Source organism: Columba livia, chromosome 16, assembly GCF_036013475.1.
Source record: "Columba livia isolate bColLiv1 breed racing homer chromosome 16, bColLiv1.pat.W.v2, whole genome shotgun sequence".
In the NCBI taxonomy this organism is placed as follows: Eukaryota; Metazoa; Chordata; class Aves; order Columbiformes; family Columbidae; genus Columba; species Columba livia.
Window position 1 is genome coordinate 10598662 of NC_088617.1, and position 21828 is coordinate 10620489.

Below are 21828 nucleotides of genomic sequence, written 5' to 3' on the forward strand. Positions count from 1 at the left end.
GTGACTTAAAATCAGGGAGCTGACTCTGAGCCTGTGTGTCCCACGTCCCTTGGCTGCCGCAGTGATTTACAGCAACTCCCTGACCCTTCATCTTTTCCTGAGCTGAAGAAGTTGGTTATCTCTGTCTTCTTGGGTGCTTGGAAAGTAACTTTTAAAGCTTATTTGGGAGGAATGATGTGTTAACAGAACGTCTCCAGCTTCCCAGCCTGTTCTGCACCTGAACCTGTTGTGGGAGCAGCAGCCTGGGCTTGGTGTGGCTGGAGCCTCCTTTGCTCCCGTTTTAAAGGCCACTTTTATAGGCCAGTAGGACTCTTTGGGCATCAAACTGTGGCACGCACTAATTACTACCAATTAACCATTATCAGTGACAGACACTTCTTTTGGGCTTCATAAAAGAACAGGTTTTCCCTGGTGAACTCCCCCTCAGGGCTGCAGAGCACTCGCCCAGCCTGGCTTGCAGCTCGCCAGGCACTGAGGTTGTGCTGGGGGGCCGGGGGGGACCCATGTCCCGTCATCCCATCAGTTTTCCGCTCACTGGCGGGTGAGAAAGAAGGCACAAGTTGTCTTGTGTTCCCAACTCCTTGCTGCTTTGTTTCTTCCTTAAAAACGCCTCTGCTGGGCATTGCAGCTGCGGCTTTGCGCAAGGCATTGCTGTGGGTCTTCCTCACTGTTGGCTTGGGGGGGCCTCTTCAAGAATGAGTCCCCAGGAGGGGACAGAGCCAGTTGGAGGTGGCTCCTATCACTGACGGATGCTTTCTGTTTTTCTTTCAAATGTCTCCAGGCACTGAATGTTTAGGTCGCACCTTTCCAGGTAAACTGGGTAAGTGGAGTATTTCAAGAGTTGCCAAGATCTAATTACGAAGGCTGATTGCATGATTGCAGCTGCTGTACTATAAACACCGGGGTTCCTGGCGTGATGGAGCGGGTGGTGCGGTGCCTTGCCCTGAGATCAGCGGTACCCGCTGTTCTGGGGAGGATGCTGCGGCATCTTCAGAGCCCAATTGTGCAAGCCCAGCGTTTGTCTACTGATAGCTGGCTGCACTTTGGTAGTCTTGGGTGGGATGTTTTCTGTTGCTGTTCAATGTAGGAACATCTTCAAAAGCTGAATGTCTTTTTAATCACAAGTGCTCTTCCATTCGCTGTTGCTCTAGCGAACTGATGAGCAGTGTTACATGGAAGAAAGCAACTTTCAGTGTATTTTATGGAAGTATTTGACCACCTGAATTTTTTTTAAATCATGACGTGTCAGATTTCTGTTGAGTGTGGCAGGAGCTGCTCGTGCCCAGGACACAAAACCAGGCGTCAGGAGCCCTGTTGAACCAGGATTTTAGCTGAACCTGTTTGAAAAAGAGCCTTTTCTGGTTTAAAAAGTCATTGTCGTAACATTTATGGGTCTCTCTCTCAATTTAGAATTGAATTTATGAGAGTATCTGGGAAGTGAGGCCTCTTTGCTCACATGTGGCGTCCCAAGCCTGCTGGGGAAGAACTGGCTAAATAAAGTATTAACAAGTGGTGAATAAATGATTTTAATAAATGTCTAATCAATTGTTATAGAGCCTGAGAAGTCAATAGAACTTATGACTTTGGCTTACAACCATGCTCAAATCTTAAATGTGCTTATAATACCTACAAATCCTTAGGCTTTTATCAAGCATCTATTAGTAAAAGTCATAATCTAAAGACAAAAGAATAATTATTTCAGTTGCTTTATTTCAAGCCTGATGGCACGATTCAGTTGCACAGCAAAATAATATTTTCTTAAGCAAAAAAGACACCACCAGTCCCACCAGCAGCGTTTGTGGGGTGAACACAGGGGCGCAGCCGGAGCCCGAGGCCAGGCAGACACAGCCCCGGGGCTGCGACACTCGCATGGGGAAACTGTACTTCAGCACTCAGTCATTTATTTATATTGATTTCATATTAATGCCTTAAAACAGCAGATTTCAGCAGATAAGCAAGGTGGGTGGAGGGAGCCCGAGTGTCGCGCTGTGCCGAGCAGTGTAGCTCGGGGCATTTTCACTCGAGCAAAAAGTGTTTGTGGTTGCTCGACTGTTGTAAAACTTGCACCGGTTTTCTTGTCCTGTGATTTAGGAAGGCGTGTGAGCAGGGATGTGTTCTAGCTGTGCTACTCTTCTTGCTTTCCCTGGTCTTCCCTGCCCCATTTTGTGTGTACGTTTGTACTTCAGGGAGGCAAAGATGCAAGTGAAAACATGCGGTTTTCTTAGAATATAATTAACAGAAAATTAAATGTATTTTTGTTGTAAAGTTGTTCCCTGCAGTCTCCAGTTGCTTGCTCCCTTGTTACACACTTGTACTCTTTGGTGATTTTTGATCTCAATAGATGGACACTTGGACACTTTAGTGATGTTGCTGCTGGTTTGTGTGCTCAGTGAGGAGCTGTGTTTGCAGACATCAGCGTGTGCCCAGAGAGACGGGAACGTCTTCCCAGGCTTCTGAACGCCGGGTCTGCCAGACGCGGCTGCCTCTCTGGGGTGGCTTCTCGCCTGTCTTTGTTGTCTGGGTCCTTGTCTGCAGCTACAGCCGGACGGGTATCGCCAGACATCCCCACCTCCCACAGCCGCTTGTGCCGGGGCCCTCGGGGAGAGATGCCCGTGCCCGTCCCCAGGCTAAAGCTCTGGAAACCGGGGTCAAACACAAACCCTGGGCGGGGAGCATCACCCGCAACTGACCCAAGGGAGGTTCAGCTTTCATTGTTGTTTGGTTTTTATTTGTTTGTTTTTTCCTTGGGTTTTTAAACTCTTCCACAGTCTTCTGATAACTCCTGTGTGCCTCTGGTGTGGATGGCAGCTTATTGGAGTTTCTGTAGATGGGTTGTGGATCTCTGTCACATACTAAGATGGGGTGGGCTCTGCCGTTCTCCCCACGGGGAGCAAAAAGGGGTGCAGCATTTTCTGCTGGATCTTGTGTCTGTGGTCCTGCCTCTCACAGAGGGTGATGGGAATGGGTATGGGAAGAGGAGACTCATCTGATTTAGAAGGAGACGCAGTCCTTGCACTCCTTAAAATCAAAGGGCAGGGTGGAGCGTTTGCACGAAAAAGTCACAAAGAAAAATATTTAAGTAGATGAAAATGCAGTGTCTACTGATTTCTTAGAGGTCTGGGAGAATTCCGTCCAAGTGGACACACAGACCTCCCCTGTTCTGCAGAAGGTTGGTTATGCTCTGTACTGGCTGCAACGCTTTCCTGTGAAAATGCCGATGTGCATCGTTCTTTATTTTATTGTTGTGGATTTGGACATTTTGTTATATTAGTCTAAATGGGTTTGTTTCCATAGCTGCACGCTGCTGATAAAAACCCCAGTGCAGGATCTCTCAGTCTCCCTGTGCACGTGTACCAAAAATAAATCACACGCAGTTGTCAGCAGAGGAGCTGCTGCCATGGCAGGTGCCACCTGCGAGGAAGTTTGTGCTGGACCTCGCTGAGACAGCAGGTACATGGCATCTCTCCCAATGCCACCACGCAGGGTCCTGCAGCAGCTCCCGGCTCTGCAGGCAGTGTCGGTGCCCCGGTGGCCCTGGGGACCCAGAGCACCCAGGGAAGGAATTGCTGCAGGAGGGATGATGTCTTGGAAGTGGGGAAAGCAGTGATGGAGGCAGGCTGAGAAGAAACTCCCTGGCCTCACCTTTTCTCTAGGTCAAAAGGGATGGATGCAGTATGGTGTGCTAACGAAGGGTTGGCACCAGGTGACTGCCAGGATAATTAAACTTCAGCTGTTAATATTTCACCTCCCGTCAGAAGAGGGTAGGCTTTTAATGACTAAGTAAACCATCTCAGCTGCTGGGGCTGGTTTTGCTTGGCTTCAGGCTGTAAGGGGAGGGGACCCTGCAGCTGGCCGTACCCTGGGTTGCAGGTCCCAGTGTGCCCAGGGTGCTGCCCTCCCCTCTGTGCATGTGCGTTCCTCTGGTTCCAGCATCCGTGCAGCTGGTGTGGAACACATCTTCTGGCAGAAAACCCAGTTTCTAAGAGGTAACCTTTCCTTTGGGAAGAGTGAAACTAGTGATTTTTGCTTCACATCAGTTTTGCTGGAAGTTCTGCTCTGCTGGCTTATGATGGTGCGTTTTGGCGTGGGACCAGTCCTGCTCCCGCTCCCTGCAGCAGCATGGCCAGGGCCTGGGGACAGCCCTGTCCTGGGACACAGAAAGGGTGGCTGCCTGGGGTCTGCTTCCCCTGCTCTGCCAGGGGTGTCCCTAAAAACCCTGGATGCTCTCTCACCTTTAATGCATCTCTTGAAGTACTGGGTAAGAGTGTTTTATTCTGGCAGAGATGAAGGAGGGCTTTTAATAGGTCTTTTGTTTTCTCTGTGTGCAGTTCCCTGGCAGTAACCTGCCATTAGCTCCAGGGTTTATTTAGGGTATTTGTATTTTTGTATGTGGGGACCTACAACACAAAGAAGCCAGAGGGCTTGTCCTGGGTCACACAAGCAATACGTGACAGAGCTCGGTCTCCAATTCAGCGTTTTTAATGTTGAGCTGATCTCTGGGTCTGGCGGAGAGGAAAATCTTGGTTTGTCCCCTTCTAACTGAGGTGGACGGGGAAAGCAAAACGTAAAGGGTCTGTGAAAGAAAACACTTTTTTTTGTTCTCTCCTGCTGGTGATCCGCACGGAGCCGAAATGCGGGATGGTTGAGTTTGGGAGTATAAAGAGGGTGTGTCTGAAATACACAGAGGGGAAGGGAAACCCAGGCTGGAAATGCAATGAGCTTCTCCATCTCCACTGGGTCCAGCTGTGCTGGGAACCAGGAGCTCCAGCGAGGAAGAGTGGGCTGTGCCTGGGCCCCCTCCCTCCACACCCAGCTGTGTTTTGGGGCGATGCCCGTGGGTGTCTGCAGCTGGGGTTTGCATCGCTCCCGTCCCGCAGCCCGCGCGGTGCCGTGTCTGCGGCAGCACAATGCTGCCCTTCAGTCCCGGCAGACTGGAGGTCTAGACGCTCTCCCTGCCTTTTGTTAGCGGGGTCACAGGTTAGGGAGTGTTCCCAGCTCCTTTTCCCTCCGCCGGTCAGGAATGCTTCCCAGAATCAGGCGCTCTGCTGTGGCCTGAAATGGGGACCCCTCGGAGGGAGTCACCCCGCTACCCAAACACGCCCAGGCTTAAAATTATTGTGACAGCTCCCAAAAAAGAAATGTGCTTTTGAAATGCAGTTGGGATCACCCCCACTCCAGTTCTTGCAGGCACAGATGCTCAGCTGACACCAGCTAAACAGAAACCTTTTAGCCCTTGCCAGTAAGTCTGGAGCGAACTGCCAAAAAGCTTCGAGGACCAAGATACAAAACGAAGTCAGGCCTGAGCAAAGTACTTACAAATGAAGGATAGAACTGATGTGTTCTGTTTCTTGATTTTTTTTTAGCACACGAGATGCTTCAGTCTCGGGGTTTTGTTAAAATATAGTGGTGGAATTTTAAAGGTTCTTAGCAGATACAAAGCAAGTAAGTCCCCTAGCAACAAAGGAAGGTTTTTTTTTTTCCCTTAATGCAGAATTTTTTTGACATGAAGCATTTGTGAAATTTACTCTCCCCCAATTTAAATCAAAGATGAGTTTTGCTGAAGGAGACGTTTTTAATGGCTTTTAGCCATATTCAGAGATAGGACTTGAACCTTTGATGTGCATCTGTTTGTTCCCCAGCCCACCCTGGGTGGCTGGAGTCCCTGGGTGCTGTGGGGGAGAGCAGCCCCTTGCCTGGGGGTGGGTAAGGAGCAGTTTGATAAATAAGTTCATAGCAAGTTTCTTGCACGGTTTCTTTTTTTTTTTCTTTTTTTCCTTCCCTGGCAAGAAGACCTAACAAAAAATTGGCAGGTGTATACTTTTTATTATTGAATTAAAATCTATTAAGTAATAACAGTGCGCCAAAACCTGAAATCCCTATTAGGCAGCGCTCTTGGTGAAGTGAAATCCTTCTGGATCTGGCTCACTTCTGCGTTTTGTGTATATGTGCATGTGTATTATATGTGAAGTATGAGTGTATGGAGCTCAAATAGAGGGTTTAAATAGAAATAACACTGTGAATAATTCTGTGAATCCAAGGTTGTTATATGTCTGGCTCTCGCCAACATGAATTGCAGAGGAAGTTCATGTAAACTCCATGGCTGATTTGACAGCTGCACAACCGTGGTCGGTTTGAAGCCTGGACGCTGTTGAGCAGAAGCGATGGTGTTTTTCTGTGTCTGGTGATTTATCTCTTTGTAGAGGATCAGGGGGGACCAAGGGGGCCTGTTTCCCACCCCGGTGCTGGGATGGGCACCAGCCTTGGGGCAGCGGTGGCATCGCCTCCTGCCCTGCCGGGGTTTGGTGCTTCCCCGGCACGTCTGCAGCCCCTGAGGGTAAATATGCACTTCTTACCCCTGCAGAAATCCTAGCGCGGCCTGGGGAGCAAAGTGCACCTGTATGCACTGCAGCAGCAGGGGCAATTTGGGGTTAATTCCTCTGTGAACCCGCAGTGATGCTGCCTGTATGGGGCGTGGGGGAAATAATGCTAAATTAAACTCTCCGTAAGGGAAGAAAAGCATCCAGCCCCATTCTTTACTGCTCATTTTAGTAATTTCTTCCAGATAACCTACACATCTGTGTCAGTGCAATTAAGGCAGAAATTCTGTCTAATGAACAGTTGTAGCCCTTGGGCTATTGCAGAATGAGCAGTGAAGTTGGAAACAGTCTTATTAAAATAATAATTAAGAAAGAAGGGTGGGGAGGCAGAGGGAGGTGCAGATGAGGTGATGGTGGTGGGATGCTGTTGGTGAGGAGCGGAGAGGAACTGCAGTTAACCTGGTGGTGAACCTCCAGGGGTGACTCCCCACCGTGTCCGCCCCCAGAGGTGACCATATGGTGTGCCTGGACCCGGGGGTGGGCGCGTCCCAGCCCCTCCCGCGCCAGGGGCTTCTGGTCGTGTCACAACAAAATAAACTCTTTAAAAGTCAGTCTTGCATTTTGTTAAAAGCGGAGCCTGCAGGGTGCCCGTAGGTGCTCGCTCCACCACTGGCAGTGTCAGCTGTCCTGCTGAGCCACATCAGCTATATTGTATATTTTTGGGGTTGTTTTTTTTTTTTTGAGATTTTGTTTCTCCAACAGCTGATAAAGCTCAGGATGGGAGGAGAATGTTTCTTGTCTTAGGCAAGATTTTATCTGTTTTCCCCTTTTTCCAGAAAACAGCCCTTTCTCAGTAAAAAAACCCCACGTTGCACACACCCACATAGTTTGCTTTAACTTTCCTTTCTCTCTTGCTCTCCTGAGGACAGAGGCTGCCCAGGCTGAGCTCCATCAGTGGTGGAGACGGGCCAGTTTCTCTCATGTCAGATAGTTTATTTTTTTGCTTTTAAGTAAATTTTTAAAAATCGTTTTCAAATGTTAACCCCGCAAGTCTTCATTTTATAGCAATAAACCAATTAATACTCAGAGCTGGCTTTTTCAAACATAATACACCCCTATTTAGAAATGCATGTGCTGCAGAAAGCTAGTGACTCTCAGATTAACAAAATTTAAAAAAACAAACAGGCAAATGCTATTAAAAAAAAAAAAAAAGGCCAAACAAATCCCACTGGAATGATACATTGGAATGATTTTAGTGGGATTTACATCTATGAGCTGTGGGGTTTTTGTGGTTTTTTTCTTTTGAAATGGTTGTGAACCAGAGTGATTACTTATCATTTCCATTTTAACTCCATCTGACAAATCGTTTTAGATGGAGAAAGCAATACTGCATCTTTAAATGGCTACTCTGTCAGCGCATCTTGCAGGGCTTTAAATGCCCTTTGTTATCGCAGTCTAGACAGGATGCAGGCGGAATATTTGATATGTTATAAGGCAAAGATTTGACAAGGTTGAATTAATTTACTGGCTTATTTAAAGCTGAATTTCAAAACATTTTTTTCCTTACAAACTTGTCTTTCTCTCTCTATCCTATATTTTTTTTTCTCGAAGTTAGTACAGTATGTTTCAACTGTTTAGACTGGGAGAGGAGACATTAGCTTACTGCAGCCTGCAGTACTTTAATTGCCCTTTTTATGACTGTCTAGACATCATGCAGATGCATGTTTGTGGTGAGAAGACATTTCCCCCTCTGGTTATACGATAGTCTGAAACCTTTACATTGCCTATCTCCTTACCCCCTCTGTCTTGGAATGTGCTTTACTCCCTCCATCTCTGAAAAAAATAACTTTTTCCCTTTATTTTTTTTTGAAGGATGCTTCAGCCACTGTTTTTTGGTTCTTTTCTGCAGGCTTATTAGCAAATGCTAATGCTTTCTGGGGAATAAAGGTATGTGGAGCAGATCTGTCCTGGAGCTTGGGGCAGGTCGGGCTGCGGGAGCGATGGCTTCGTGCCCCAGTTCTGCGCCGTGTCCCGCCTGTACCTGCGGCTCTCTGCGTGTGCAGCGACACATCCGTGCGGCTGTGTTTGTTTGGGTTCCCCTCGCCATAAGAGCGCAGCCTTGCAGGCCGGGTTTAAGAATGAAAATATCAGCAAGGTTTGAATGGGTTCAGAGTTTTAGTTATGCAAATGGGATGCATTAATTAACCCCGTTGCTATAGCTACTGCTTTATTGTTAAATGCAGTGAAAAGGGGACAAGCTGTGTCCATGGATAATCCTCCTCTCCCTGCTCTTCCCCCCTTCGCCAAGTCACTCTGTGTCCCAGTGCAGGGGCAGCTGCCGCGCTCCCCCGCCCGGGCTGCCACCCGCCACCGACTGTCCCTGTCCCTGCAGGCAGGTGGCAAGTGGCTTGAAATTGCCTCCGCCGAGGGGGTGGGCGAGCTGGGGGGCTCCTGGCCTCCAACCGCCCCCAAAACCCATTGTCGGGGCTGACCCGGCAGGTCATCTCACCACCACCGCTCCCTGTCATCAGTCTGGGGGTGCTGGGGACAATGGGGTGGGCAGGAGGACACAGATGTGCTAGGGATGGGGATGGGGAGGGCAGGGGAACCCAGCCCTGTTCTCCACACTGAAAACCATCTCTGCTGAGCAAGCGCTGCTGGGTTTTGCATGGGGGAACAGCTTCTCGTTTTGTGCGTGCTTAAAAACTCACAAGTGCAAAACATTACAGCAAAGCTTAGACTTTCCAGCATATCTGCTGTAGGAGTTAAAGCCTTTTGCAGGCTGTTGCTACAGCTGAGGTGGAAGTAAATTTATTACCTTTAATTTTGTCAAATTTGGGGCGTTTTTACTCACCTCCCCCATTCGCTCTGGGGTATGTGTTTCTGTATATAAATATATATTTTTTTCACATCTCTGTGTGAGAGTATGCACATGCATTCTCTCCCATCTGGTGGTGTTCAGACCCGTTCAAGAACTGAACTTGAATATTGCAGTGACCAAACGCAGTGTGCATGTCTGGGCATTTGCATGCATTTTGCATATTTTTTTTCTGCACTGCATAATTATGCCTGTAATTTAAGATTGTCCTTGTTCCATGGGAATAACTTACCTTGTGAAGGTCACTCCTTTTGGAAGCAAAAGCTGCAAAACGATATAGATGATAACAGCATGTAAGAACAGACAGAGAAGGGAGAGGTGTCCGGCTGAATGGCCCTGGACAGGGCTGAGGAAGTCCGGTCGCAGTTACAGCCCTGTTGTGACCCGTGTGGCTTTGGCCAGCTTGCCCAATCCGTATTTCGACACTTGTCTGCCAGCTGTGCATTTCCTGGCACCGCTCACAAATGCCAATGGGCCGTGCTGGTGGCGTGGGGGCAGCAATGCTGGTTCACACAGGAGAAATACTGCAGGAGCCAAGGTTCCCCAGCCACAGCTTCGGGTGTCTCCTGGCTTCTCTGTGCCTGTGCCGCATCCCCGGGCCAGGCACGGGGTGCGAGTTGATGGGTGCTGTGCAGCAGGGAGGCACAGGCATTGCTGCTTGTCCGTGTGTCCCTCTCGGGATGTCTCTGCTCGAGCGCTGGTCCCACAGGACTTACTGGGCACTGTGCTGGCAGCTGAGCCTCTTGGGAGTCAGCTGATGAATGGTTTTCCCAGCAATAAATGGAATTGGGAGCTTTTTAGAGGACAGCCAGGGTGGAGAGGAGTGGAAAGGGGGAGAGATGCCTAGTAAAAGCTGGTGTATACAGCATTCAGCTGGGAGAGGCTGTGGTCCATGCCAGTGACAGCCATAAGCCTCCATCTCCGCACCCTGTTTTGCAGTGGGGTGTCCCACACGGGGCAGGAGAGCCCGTGCAACCGTGATACTTTGCAGGCCGGGAGAATGCTTCACTGCTGCCTTCCTTGCTGTGCAATCAACAGATGCAGCATACGGGATCCTTGCGACCTGCAGAATGGAAGTTGCCTTGTTTTGATGGGCTCGGTGCTTAATGAAATGTGTGTTTCTTGGTGTCTCCAGCAGCAGGAGCAGGGACGGTGCTGCGGCATGGTGGCAGCGCTCGGTGACCTGCGCCAGGTGACTGTGAGGCTCCAGGTGTCCCGCTGCTGTGAGGCAGCTCAGCTACAGCGAGACATGGGGCTGAAGTGATGGCGGAATTGTGAACCCGATTGCTTTAATTGCTGCTAGCTTTCTGGAGAAGGTGGCAAAGCCCTCCCTGGATGGAGAGCTTGCTCTCCTTGGAACATCCGTGACTGGCATTTTGTCTGTCGAAACAGATGTGGGCAGCAACAAACATCTATTTCTATAACTAGAAACAAATTTGGTAATTGCCTCTTTCAACAGGACTTGCTCAAGCAGGAAATGAAATTCCTAAATGGCAGTTAGCAAAAGTATTTATAGCTAAGTTCATAAAGGAGATGTGCTTTCCTTTGTCATGAGTTTCTGCTGGGTGGAAGGGAAAAAAAAGGCTATGGTAGCGAGCCACATATTGATCATGAGTGTTTCCAGGGTATACCAAAATACTTATTTATTAATGTGTTTATTTTTACTAGCTGTAGAGATACCCCTGACAAACAAACCTCTCCGGTCTTTCAGGGTCAGCTGGCAGGGTTTGATCCTGATATTGTGTACCGTGGTTTTTTCACTTGTTCTTAGATTGTATTTTTTTTCCGGTTCATGCTGTTTATGATTGCCGACTGTAAACTCTTGTTCCTGTGTCCCTCTCCGGATGCTCGTGTTCAAGGGGGTGAGGTGACGCGCTGCCCTGTCCCAGACATCGTCTGGACCTGATGCCATTGTGCCACCTCTTGGGAAGCTGGAGATGCTCTGGTTCTTCTCAGCTTGGTGGGAGCCATGAGCCTTGCTCAACATTCTCTAGCAAGCAAGCAAATTTACCTATCTTTTAAGTGGAAAATCAAAATTACTTTATTCTTTTAATCCAGTCTAGCTGTCCTTACCCTTGGGAGTAACTTCAAAAGCAATGTACACCTTCCAGTCACCTCGGTAGGCTGGGATCAGGCTGACTGTGCATAAAATGTCTCAAAACCCTGGAAAAGGGTAGGGCGAGAGAAATGGGCACAAAAAAAGAAGGGAAGGGCTTGGCCTATGCAAGATTTCAGAGAGTCTGAATGTCCCAAAGAACCCGGTTAGTTCTCATTGCTACGAGGGAGCTGGTTAGTGTCTTTTGCAGTTTCTCTAAACAATTCTCCAGTTGACAGGTCTCTGCTCAGAGCCAGGAGGTGTCCCAGCTAAAGCTGCTGGCCCCCGTGCTCTGGTTTGCAATGTCCATGCCCGTCCTGCCTTCCCGGCCCGTGAACACCCGTCCTGCTCCCCACAGCTGCTGCCGTGCCAGTGCTAGCTTGGGATGGTCGCCTTTTATAAACGGGCACAGTGGTGTGATCGGTACAGTTGCTGCTTTACAAGGACTAAAAAGTTTTCTGAACAGTATGATGCTTCCATGGCTATAATCATGCAATGGAGCCATTTCCTTTAAAACAAACAAAAAAAGGGGGTGGGGGTGCAGGTTGAGGCCGTCCTTTGTCAGTGACTCAGAGGATGTGATTCTTGATTACCCCGGGTGACAAATGAAGAAAATGAGCTATATTAACCACACAGTTGTGGCCAAAGGATTGACGCTGTCAACATGCATTCTTGGGGCCCTATCACCTGTTTTCCAGTAATGGTTTTTCTCAGTCCCGCTTGCTCTCTGCCTTCCTGCATCGTTCTCAGCCGGCCATCACTAGCTCACACAGTGTTATTTCTGCTTTGTACATCAGAACTGGCCATGTTGAATCTAGAAATGCAGTTTAGCTGTTAACTGTACTGATGATGCATGAAGCAGGACCAAATGCCACTGGCTCTTTCCAGCTGTCCTGCCTGTTGTCACGGGCCTGATCCTCCTCTCTTTGATGCCTCAGTGTTCCTGCTGCAACTCTGGCTTCACGACTCTGCTGATCCACGCCAGCAGCGGCAATATCAAAATCACACTCTGTATTTATCTCCAGTGCTTCCTGTGCTGCCTTGTAAACAAATGCAATTGTTGACAATCTGATGGGCCCTTTGTATGTAGTTTTATAGAGGTATTATTTAGAAGGTAAATGTAGCAGATAAATGCTAATACACAAATATTGCAGTAATGACTTTGCCTGGTCTGATTGTTTCTAAGATGACCTAACAGATGGGCAGTGAAGAGTGAGTAATCTGCCATCTGAAGTTCTTTGTTCTTTCATCTCTTCTGCATCCCTGGTCTCTGAGAGGGAGGACATTGGTCTCTTTAAGGAGTGGAGTTCAGCATCTGGTGGCTGAAATGGCCTCTGTAAACCAGGAGCACCGTTTAGTGCTGCATCCTCTCTGACAGCCTTTGGATTCCAGCTGTTGCCTGGAGCTGTTTTGGTTCTTGCTTAAATTAGAGCAGTTCAAATGTGATGTTTAGCATAATGGGCATGTCTCCTTTCCAGGCAGGGCTGGGACGGATGGGCCAGGGCAGAGCTGCTTGCACTGGGCAGTGTTGCTGGCGTGCCAGGGTATTTTGCTCCATGCCATATGATGAACAGAGGAGGGTGAGGGGCCATGGTCAGACATGGTCCCAGCACTGGCCCTGCTGCCTCTCCTAGGGGTTGCTATGAAGTCCAATCCCCACAGCTGCTTGTTGAGGAGTTCATTCCCTGCTAAAATCGTAGCTCTGGTGGGTGACTAGATTCGGATGGCTCTTCTCAAATTCACATTCTTTTCCCTTGAGTAGAAAAAATGAGGTCTACTCTTTGGCTATGTTGCTTAACCCACATCCTTTTACAGAGGCTTTGATGAGCATCTGGCATAACAACTGCACTTCTGCCAAGTTTAACCCTCCAGTCCTTGCAGAGAACCATGTGCTGGTCCAACGTGTGCCCAAATTGTGGTATAACATCTGTCCCCTGCTCTCCAAAAGTGAAGTTGCAGCCAGCAGGTACAGATGCAAGGTCTTGTGGCAGACATAAAACCTGCTCTAAACTGAGCTCAGGTAGGTGTGCACAGGGACTGGGAAGACCTCAGGCTAGCTCTGTGGACCCCTCTTTGGTCCAGGTCTGCTGCAGACCAGTATTGTCAGCTGCTGGCCCTTCTGGTTCTCTGCTTGCGAAAGACGGCATGTTGGTATGTGTGAGGCAAGACTGTACGGGGTGTCCTCAGCTTTCATTTTCCGAAAGTGATTAGGACTTGCTTTATGCCCTGATTACTGGGGCATGCATGGTGGTGGTAGGCTCTCAGCTGTTCGTGGCAAGGACTGTCCTTGCACGTCTCCTTGTTCTCGCCAGTGCCTCTGGGCACCGCTGGAGCTGCGTGTGGTGCTCTGAAATGTCAGCGGAGGCCGGGGAGGGAGTGGGTCGGGCTGTCAAATAGCTGACAGAATGGATAAGGGTGTCTCTCCTCCTCTGCAGCCTGCTGGTGCCCAAGCCTCTGCCCTAGCCGCTGCCTTCAGCTGGAGAAGTGGGTGCTGAGAACAGCTGAAAGTCAGACCCATCACTTCCAGTTTAGGGCAGCGCCTCTGCCTACCCATTGGCAATAAGTTTTGTGCAAAGACGGCAGCCCAGGTCTGTTGGAGAAAATGCTGGGTCATGTCCTTCTTCTGCCTGTCAAAGCCTATGCATGAGTGGGTAGAGGAGCAGGCAGGGACCTCTGGACCAGCAGCCAAAAAGGTTGCTTGCTGTGGGATGGTGATGGAGCAGGCCAGGCTTTGGGTGCTGACAGGCACTGACTGATGCTGGAAAAGGGGGAACTTTGCTCCTATTCCTTGACTTTTTTCCATTTGCTCTTTGAGGAGCTGCACAAGCTTGTAAAGACGTCTTTAAGGTTCCTGGCCTTAAACTGCTCTTGGCATCATTGCTTGGCCTCCAACAAAGCTTGTAAGTGCAGAATTTGGGGAGTCACGGATAGAAAGGAAGGATGAAAGGATGCTCTTCAGCTCCAAGCTTCAAATTATTGCTAGTACCAGTCTGATTTGGACTTTTATTTCTCCTCACCACCTTCCTGATTACTCTTGAATAGCCTCATCTGCACATGCTCAGTTGAGAAGTAACTGTACCTTTATTTATGTCTTTTACATGCCTTTTTTTTTTTAATGTAACTAGAGCGCTGCCATCAAGGGCTATAAGGAACCTGTTCAAACAGAAGATGCCCAAGGGTGGGGGTGGATGGAAAGATGAGAAAATTGGGAGGAGAGGGAACTGCTGTCAGGACTGTGCACATCTCTGCTGCGTCTTGCTCTGAGTCACACAGCCAGGGCAGCTCTGTGGATATCGGAGGTGTTAATGGAAAACAAGGGATGAAAGTGCTCGCTGCAGATTTGTCAACACTTTTCATTAATTCAACCGGTTAATTTCGCCACGTCTGGAAAGACTCTGTGTGTGTGTGTGTGTGTGTGTGTGTGTGTGTGTGTGTGTGTGTGTGTAAGTGTAAAGACCTTCCTTTCTGGGATATAGGGGGGTTGCATAGGGACGGGGCATTGCAGTCAGTTGATCTTACCCTAATTCCCCCAAGGATTATGGAAGAAGCCGGGACATGCAGTGTGACATTACAGTGCCACTCTATTTAGCCGACAGTAGGCAGCAATTCATTTACGGATTTCATAACCTTCAGGACTAGACGTGACTCGACTGTCTGTGATCCCCGGGGCTGTGCCTGAGGGCTGCAGTGGGACAGTCCCCACGGAGGTGCCCAGCTCCATGTCACTGTGGGCTCTTGGCTGGGATCTCTTGAGTCACGGTGCTGTCACCTGCGTGAACCTCTGTAAATAACAGTAGGTGATCCACAAAGTCACCATCCATAACAGGGAGCAGGAAGTCCTGCTTTCTAGTTAGAGCAAGGGCTACAGGGGCAGAAAGTGAGATGCTCTTCTTGACTCTGCCACCACCTCTCTGTAAGTGTCACATTACTCTTCTGCTCCGTGTTCCTTCTGCAGTTCCTGGAGGGACCAGGGTCTTCAGTGAGGCTGAGTCTGAGCTGAATCTCCATCCTGGCTGGCATGACCCAGGGAAGATGTTGTCCCTCTGCAGTGGGTGGGCTGGGAGCCTTGGCTTCCCACTTGGCAGCAGATGTAGGTGCCCAGGGTCAGGGTGAGCGCTGGAGGAACCACTGTACAAAAGCACCCATTCAGTCTCAGTGTAAAAGTTCTTGTGTGTCAGAGCAAGTGAAGACCAGCAGTGAAGGCGCAGTACACAGTGTGGTTTCTTGGTTCTTGCTTTAGGTGCTCACAGGAGGTTTCTCTGGGAAAATAAGTGACATGTAATTAAAAATAGTCCCTATGTATGGTGGAAAATGGCCAGTCTAGAGATTTCCATACAGCTGGATTATAGAGTCACCTCCCAGCATAAATGGGGACTCTTTATCTCAGATTGCAGGTGTTTGCAGAGGGTCTTCAAGTCAGTCCTTGCATTGCCCTGGGCTCAAACCCAAGGCTGGGTCCAACCCTGTCCTGCCCAGCGAGCAGCAGTGATAGCACAGCGGTGATTCAGAGGGAAATGCCATTTCCACCATTCTCTGAAACTTGAAACAGCCAAGTTTGCGTTGTTCCCAACTGCTTTTTAGTCGCCCCAGCTCTTACTCACTTCCTTTTGGGTTTTTCTGCTACTCAAATTCACATCAATTTCTCGATTAGGGGAAGCTGCTGCAGTTATGCTTTCTTTTTAAATCCACTTTTTTTTCCCCCCTTTTCTGTGACCTGCGCTATTGCAGATGTCAGGGCAACGCTGGAAGTTTCCCCATAGCGATGGGGCTGTGCCCAAGGCTATGAAGGCTTTGCCTGCCTCGCTTTCCAGCTCTCCTCTCTGTCAGGCACGTGGAGCAACCTCAAAACAGAGTTTTAGGTGTGTTTTCTCAAATAATGCTGACAAAATTAGTGATGATGGTCCCTCAGCATCAGAGCCCCATCACGAGAGCACCCAGCAGCTGAGGTGTATATCCCATCCACCCTGGGTAAAAATTAACTGATGGTTCATTAACTTTTATTAGCGTGGCTTGCTCGGGAGGCATCTAGTGTCTGGCTTGAAGAGGGCATTAGGTTCCCTCACAGCAGACAGTGTCCACCAGAAGGTGAAATCAGCAGCAGGAGTGTTTTCTCCACGCCCTTAAGTGCATGTTTTCAATAGTCTGTGTGAGCTTGTTCTAGGACTCATTGTGCTTGAACTGTCCCAGCAATCTGTTTCAAGTCAGAAAGAAGGGGTTTTTAATGATAAAAATACCCAGAGGAAGTGAAAGTGAACATAGGAGAAGCAGAGTATTCCGCAGGGGATTCTCTGCTTGCTTTAGTTTTGTCTCAGCAAAACAGACTTGAGTTTTCTGTGCACCACAGCATTTATGATGACTGGCATCTTTTTTTTGAAAAACTTTTTTTCCTTAGGAATTGTGCCTAGTGCAGCTACATTTCTTCGGCTTGCCCATTATCTCTTGAGTAATTTCACTTCTCCTTCTCATCACTTCTCACACGATACTCAATTCCAATATATATAGGAATCGTAGTTGAAGCTTACAGATAACTGGTTTGACCTACAGATGTGTATTATACCTGACTGAAAGCAAAGGTCATCTTGGCTGAGACCCTGTCTGAAAAGCTGTTCTGTTCACATGTAAATGATAGCTGGAGCACCCGCAATTATTGCAGCAAAATGCAGGTGTAATTTTTCTTCCCTCTTTGTATTTCAGAGCGTTTATCTTCAGCAGTGATACTCTGTGGAAGGACGAGCATTAATTTTATAGTAAGCATTTTATGAACTGTAGAATAGCTGTAAAAAGTAAGGAAGCGCTTTTAAAGTATATGGTATCCTCGTGTCCCCTGCGGCTGCTGTGAACCCCGCATTGTGCCTGTGCAGAGACTCGGCACTCCCAGCGTCACCCTTGACTCAAATAGTGCTCCCTCCTTGCAAGAATATTAATGCATTCAAAACCCGTGGGTGCTGAGCATTTTGTTCTTAGGCACTCGAGGAACCTCCGACATGCACATTTCTGCAGCTGCTTTTATTGAGCTGTAAATGTGTCTTTGGAGGGAGGAGTGGGGCTGTGCGGGTGAGGCGCCCCCGTGTCAGCACCACCTTCCATTTTTTTAAATTTCGGACACTTTAGAGCCTTCTCACCTCCGTGTCCAGGCAGCAAGATGTTGCCATCCTCCAAAAAGCCTTCTGAGCAGAGCGACTGCAGGCTGCGTGTTGTGGGGTCTCCCAGCTTTGGGAAGCGGTGGATGCTCCCATCATTTATTAATATAACACTATAACCTACTGTGAAACCCTTATTTAAGGCCACATGGGATTTAAAGTGGCAAACAAGTAACAAGCTTGAAGAATGAGATGTGACAAGCGATTTTTACTTGATCACGAATATCCAGTTTCAGGATGGTGAGAATTTGGGGGAAAAATGCTTAGTTGCAAAACGGTTGCACGCGTGGTTACTGACTCCCAAAGCTGCAGCGTCTAGACAGAATATACAGAAAAGCGGGTTGTGTCACTTAAGTGTGATGTCTGAACCTGTTAGTTTGAAACGTATTCTGGAGTAGAAATTATGCAAAATTAAATTAGTGTGACCTTACTTTGCATTTGGAGGCTGAATATGCCCATCTCGTAAAGCCTAGTGCATTTATAACACTTCCCCTGGGGAAAATTACAGAGAAAAATGGAATGAGGTCTCTTCTAATTGAAAAGTGACAATGATTAGGAAGCCAAATACAAAATGTGTTGAGTGGTTTTTTTCTTGTTTTGTTGTGTGTGTGTTTTTAAGAATACCAGTAGAATTTAAAATTATGTGCTTTGCAGTTTGGCTTGTTTTTCATTCCCCAAAGTCTTTTTATTAGCATAGCAGCTGAATTGCACTTGTATAATAACGTATTAACTCAAAGTTTGGGTTTTTAATGATATTTCTTCATTAGTTGGACAGAGCTGCTTGGATAAAATCTTACCGAGTATATCCAGCTTTCCAGTGTTTGGTTGGTTGGGTTTTTTTCCCTTTCTGCAAACGAAGGCCACAAAGACAAGTTAGAACAGGGAGAGCTGGCAGAAACCTTGGTGCCTCAAGTGGGTATGAGTCTCTTGAAACTTGAAAAGCACAAATTAAGTGTGTAGGGCTTCTTTATTTTATTTTTTTTCTTCTCCAAAGGCCACATTGGGCAACATGAGCGTTCTTGGGATTAAAGCTCACATCAGTGTAGCTGATGAGTTTGCTCTGAGGCTGTGCTGGTCCTCACAGGCTGGGATGCTGTGGATGAGATGCTGGTGTGTTGTGCCGGAACCTGACGGGATCTTCTGCTTCAGGCTCCGCTTCTTGTGTGTGCAGGACACTTGGCGTAGGTTGTTTGGAAATGACACATCCTGTGTGTGTCCTTCCTCGGAAGGAATACGGACAGCGCTTCCCAATGGCCAAAACTTCACCTGGTCACCAACGTACCGTGGCCAGTTTAGCAAGGTTTGGTTCATAATAAGGGACCTCTCATCCTAGGAAAGTAACTTTCCTTTACAACTACCTTGATCTTGTTTTTCTTCAGAAATATAACTTCTTCTTAAAAAAAAAAAAAAAAAAGAAGTTTTCCGTCGGTGGCCTCACTTATTCTTTTTTTCCTTGCGTTTTCTTACCATAGCCAAAGCACAGGCTGTGTTTTGAGGGTGAATTCTTCCTGAAACCGTTGGTTGCATTTCGTTTGTTGTCTTTTCCGTGATGACTTCTGCCCGAAGCAAGCGCGGCACCTGAGCTGGGCTGCTCTGGGGCTGCTGGGCTCTGCCCGTGTGTCCGTGGGGCAGAGGGCTCGGGGACCCTATGGGATCTGGCTCTTTGTGGGACACCTGGAGAACACCCCGGGGGGGTCTGTGTGGCCGATAAGGTTCCTGCTTTCAAGGCATAATTCTGCTTTTTGGAGGTGGTTGGCAGAGCTAGTTCAGCATTTTGGGCAACAGCAGAAATAGCTGCTGTTTAGCAGAATGAGCTCTGAGGTAACTGGCAGCACTTACCACCTGGAGTCTTCTCTTGACATTTATTTCCTTTTACTGCCACTTAAATGCCATGTGCCAGGAGAAAACTTTCCACGAAAAAAGAAAATGAAATTTGCCTGACTCAGCAGAAGCCACCCCGGCTGGCATGAGCAGTGCGATGCTGGCCTTTGAGGCACAGCGGATCTTCCTATGTATGCATAGATATATACGTGTGTCTGTATAGATAAAATGCAGATGGCAGCATCCATGATAGCTTAGGGCACAGCTTTCCAAAACTGGATTATATAGCTGTCCCTACTGAGAAGCAAACAAAGTTTAAATCCCCAGAACTATTGAATTTTGCTGCTCTGGCCCCTCCTTTGCGACAGGACGGGAGTTGCTGCTGCCTAGTCCTGGGCACGGGGAGCCCAGGGCAGGCGTGAGGGGGATCATGGGGGACAACTGAGCAGTTTGGGGTGGCATCTGCTCTCTGGGTTTCAAACCCATGGAAATAATGACCCCAGTGCTGTTTCCCTCTGGTGCTCAATTTTCCTTAGCCTCAGAGAGGTGTGAGGAATTATTTCCTTAGGAAATTTTAGGAGCGGCTTCTTACTGCTTCCTGCCAAATGTCTCTGGAGTTAACCAGATAGTCTGTTGTTTGCTTGTTCTTGTTTGTTTGGAGGATTTTTGGCAGGTTTCCTTTATGGCAGTTCAAGCCACTCAAGCTGCCGCTGTCAGCTGGCAGAGCCCTGAGCTCAGGGCTGTCTGGAGCTCCGGCATCGCGCCCGGCTGCCGTCTCACCCAAAAGCACGAGGTCCCCCCGCCTGTGCCCTGTGGCGGATGGGCCGGTACCGGGGAGCAGGGGGCTGCATTCTTTGAAGTAGCCTCTTTGAGATTCTTTTGTGACGCTGAAAAAGTGAATTAATAAGTTTTTTTTATTAAGTAGCTGAAGTCAAAGCATGCAGAGCCCACGAACACGTGTATAACAGCTTTATGGGGGAGGGATGCAGCGGTGTCACTGGCATCTTGGCGATGTTGGTTCTTCTTGCACTCAGTTACCTGCTGCTTTTTCACAGTGGCTTAAAGTCTGTCTGTCTCTCTTGCAGCGGAGTTGGAGTTTGTACAGATAATCATAATCGTGGTGGTGATGATGGTGATGGTGGTGGTGATCACGTGTCTGCTGAACCACTACAAACTCTCTGCGCGATCCTTCATCAGCCGGCACAGCCAGGGGAGGCGGAGAGACGAGAACCTCTCATCAGTAAGTCATGTCCTGCTCTTCCAACCCGGGTCCTGTGCTGTTTGCCAAATGATGTGATATTTGAGAAATGTTAGAGCCAAAAGCATTCGTCTGGGTCGTGTTTGCCCATGTGCCATTTGGCACTGCGTGAAGAAACACCCTCCAGCTTGGGTCTTGGCATCATCTTCTGTCTCTTGGTTATGCGGGGACCTTTTAGGGATGCCTCTGCTCTTTAGGGTGCTGTATGTTGGGATACATGGGCAGCTGTAGCCTCGTGTCTTTGCCCTGAGCTTTGCAATTAAGACTTCACATCAGTCAAGTAACTGCACGAGGCTGTTCTTGGTGTGTCCTGTTCCTGAAGCCACCACGTACCCTCAGTCAGTTGGGTTTCACATGCCTTGCCTTTGACGGCCCCAACTGTGTCCTTTGCAAGCTCCAGGTGGAGAGTCGCAAATGACTGTATAAAAATGACTGTTTGCCTCGAAGAGAGTAGGAAATACTGAAGGGTTTTGTCCAGTTTTCAATAGTACCTCTGACCAAGACTCGAGGAGGAGCCTCTCCAGCCTCAGGCAGATGTTGTTTTATGCACAGCTGGAGGGTTTCCTCAAATACAGCAGCTCAGAGAGACTTAAGAGAACATACAAAGACAGCACGTTTTCTTGGAGAGTGAGCATGTATTATATACTATTCACTGCTGCCTGCATGGCTCTGTCTTCAGTGCAGTGTATCTTGATACTTTTATTTTTCGTGTTCACCCCTAAAATCTTAAAGCTATTTAAATGATAGGGCTCCCTCAAGGTCACTGCTTTGCGCGCTCTCCTTTGCGGCTTTCCAGGGCTGAGCACATCGCTGCTGCCTTGTGCTGGTCTGTGTGGGGCTGCAGGATAAAAATCAAATACTGGGATTGCTGGGTTTTGTTCTAAAGGGAGAGATATCTAACATCTTTTATTTAACAAGTCTCCAGTACAGCGCTGTTGCTCAAGCAGCCACCAGCTCTGGGGCCAGCCCTAAACATCTGGGGTTACAGAAATCTCACGTCTCTATTGTCCCATGTACCTGCTTTCAACAGTGGCAAAAGGTGGGCACCCGAGCCTGTGAGTTTTTAAACACAGCAGAAAGGTTGTTTTCCCATTTTCCATATTTTTTTTTCTCTATTCGTTTTTATTCAGAATGTTTTACTTGAACAATACCAAAATGTTTCATTTTACATTTTCAAAGCAAATATCAGATCCAGTCTTTTAATACACTACTTCCTGTTTTGTTAAATGGCCTCATTGTTTATTTTCTTTAAGAGGGAAGAAGGCTGAGAAAATCACATGGAGATGGAAGAAAAATTTGGGGTTGATGCAGTCCCTACA

At 48.1% G+C, this 21828-nt stretch overlaps 1 protein-coding gene across 4 annotated transcripts in view; it reads left to right on the forward strand.

Annotated features, from left to right (window-relative positions):
* Positions 1-21828, forward strand: part of PMEPA1 (prostate transmembrane protein, androgen induced 1) — a 46625-nt gene that overhangs the window by 14529 nt on the left and 10268 nt on the right. For 2 of the 4 annotated variants that reach the window (XM_065032447.1, XM_065032446.1), the window contains exons 2-3: positions 782-820; positions 20337-20491. In XM_065032447.1, coding sequence (XP_064888519.1) covers positions 782-820; positions 20337-20491 — 194 coding nt within the window. The remainder of the gene's footprint in view (positions 1-781; positions 821-20336; positions 20492-21828) is intronic. The other 2 variants (XM_065032449.1, XM_065032448.1) reach the window with 1 other exon arrangement.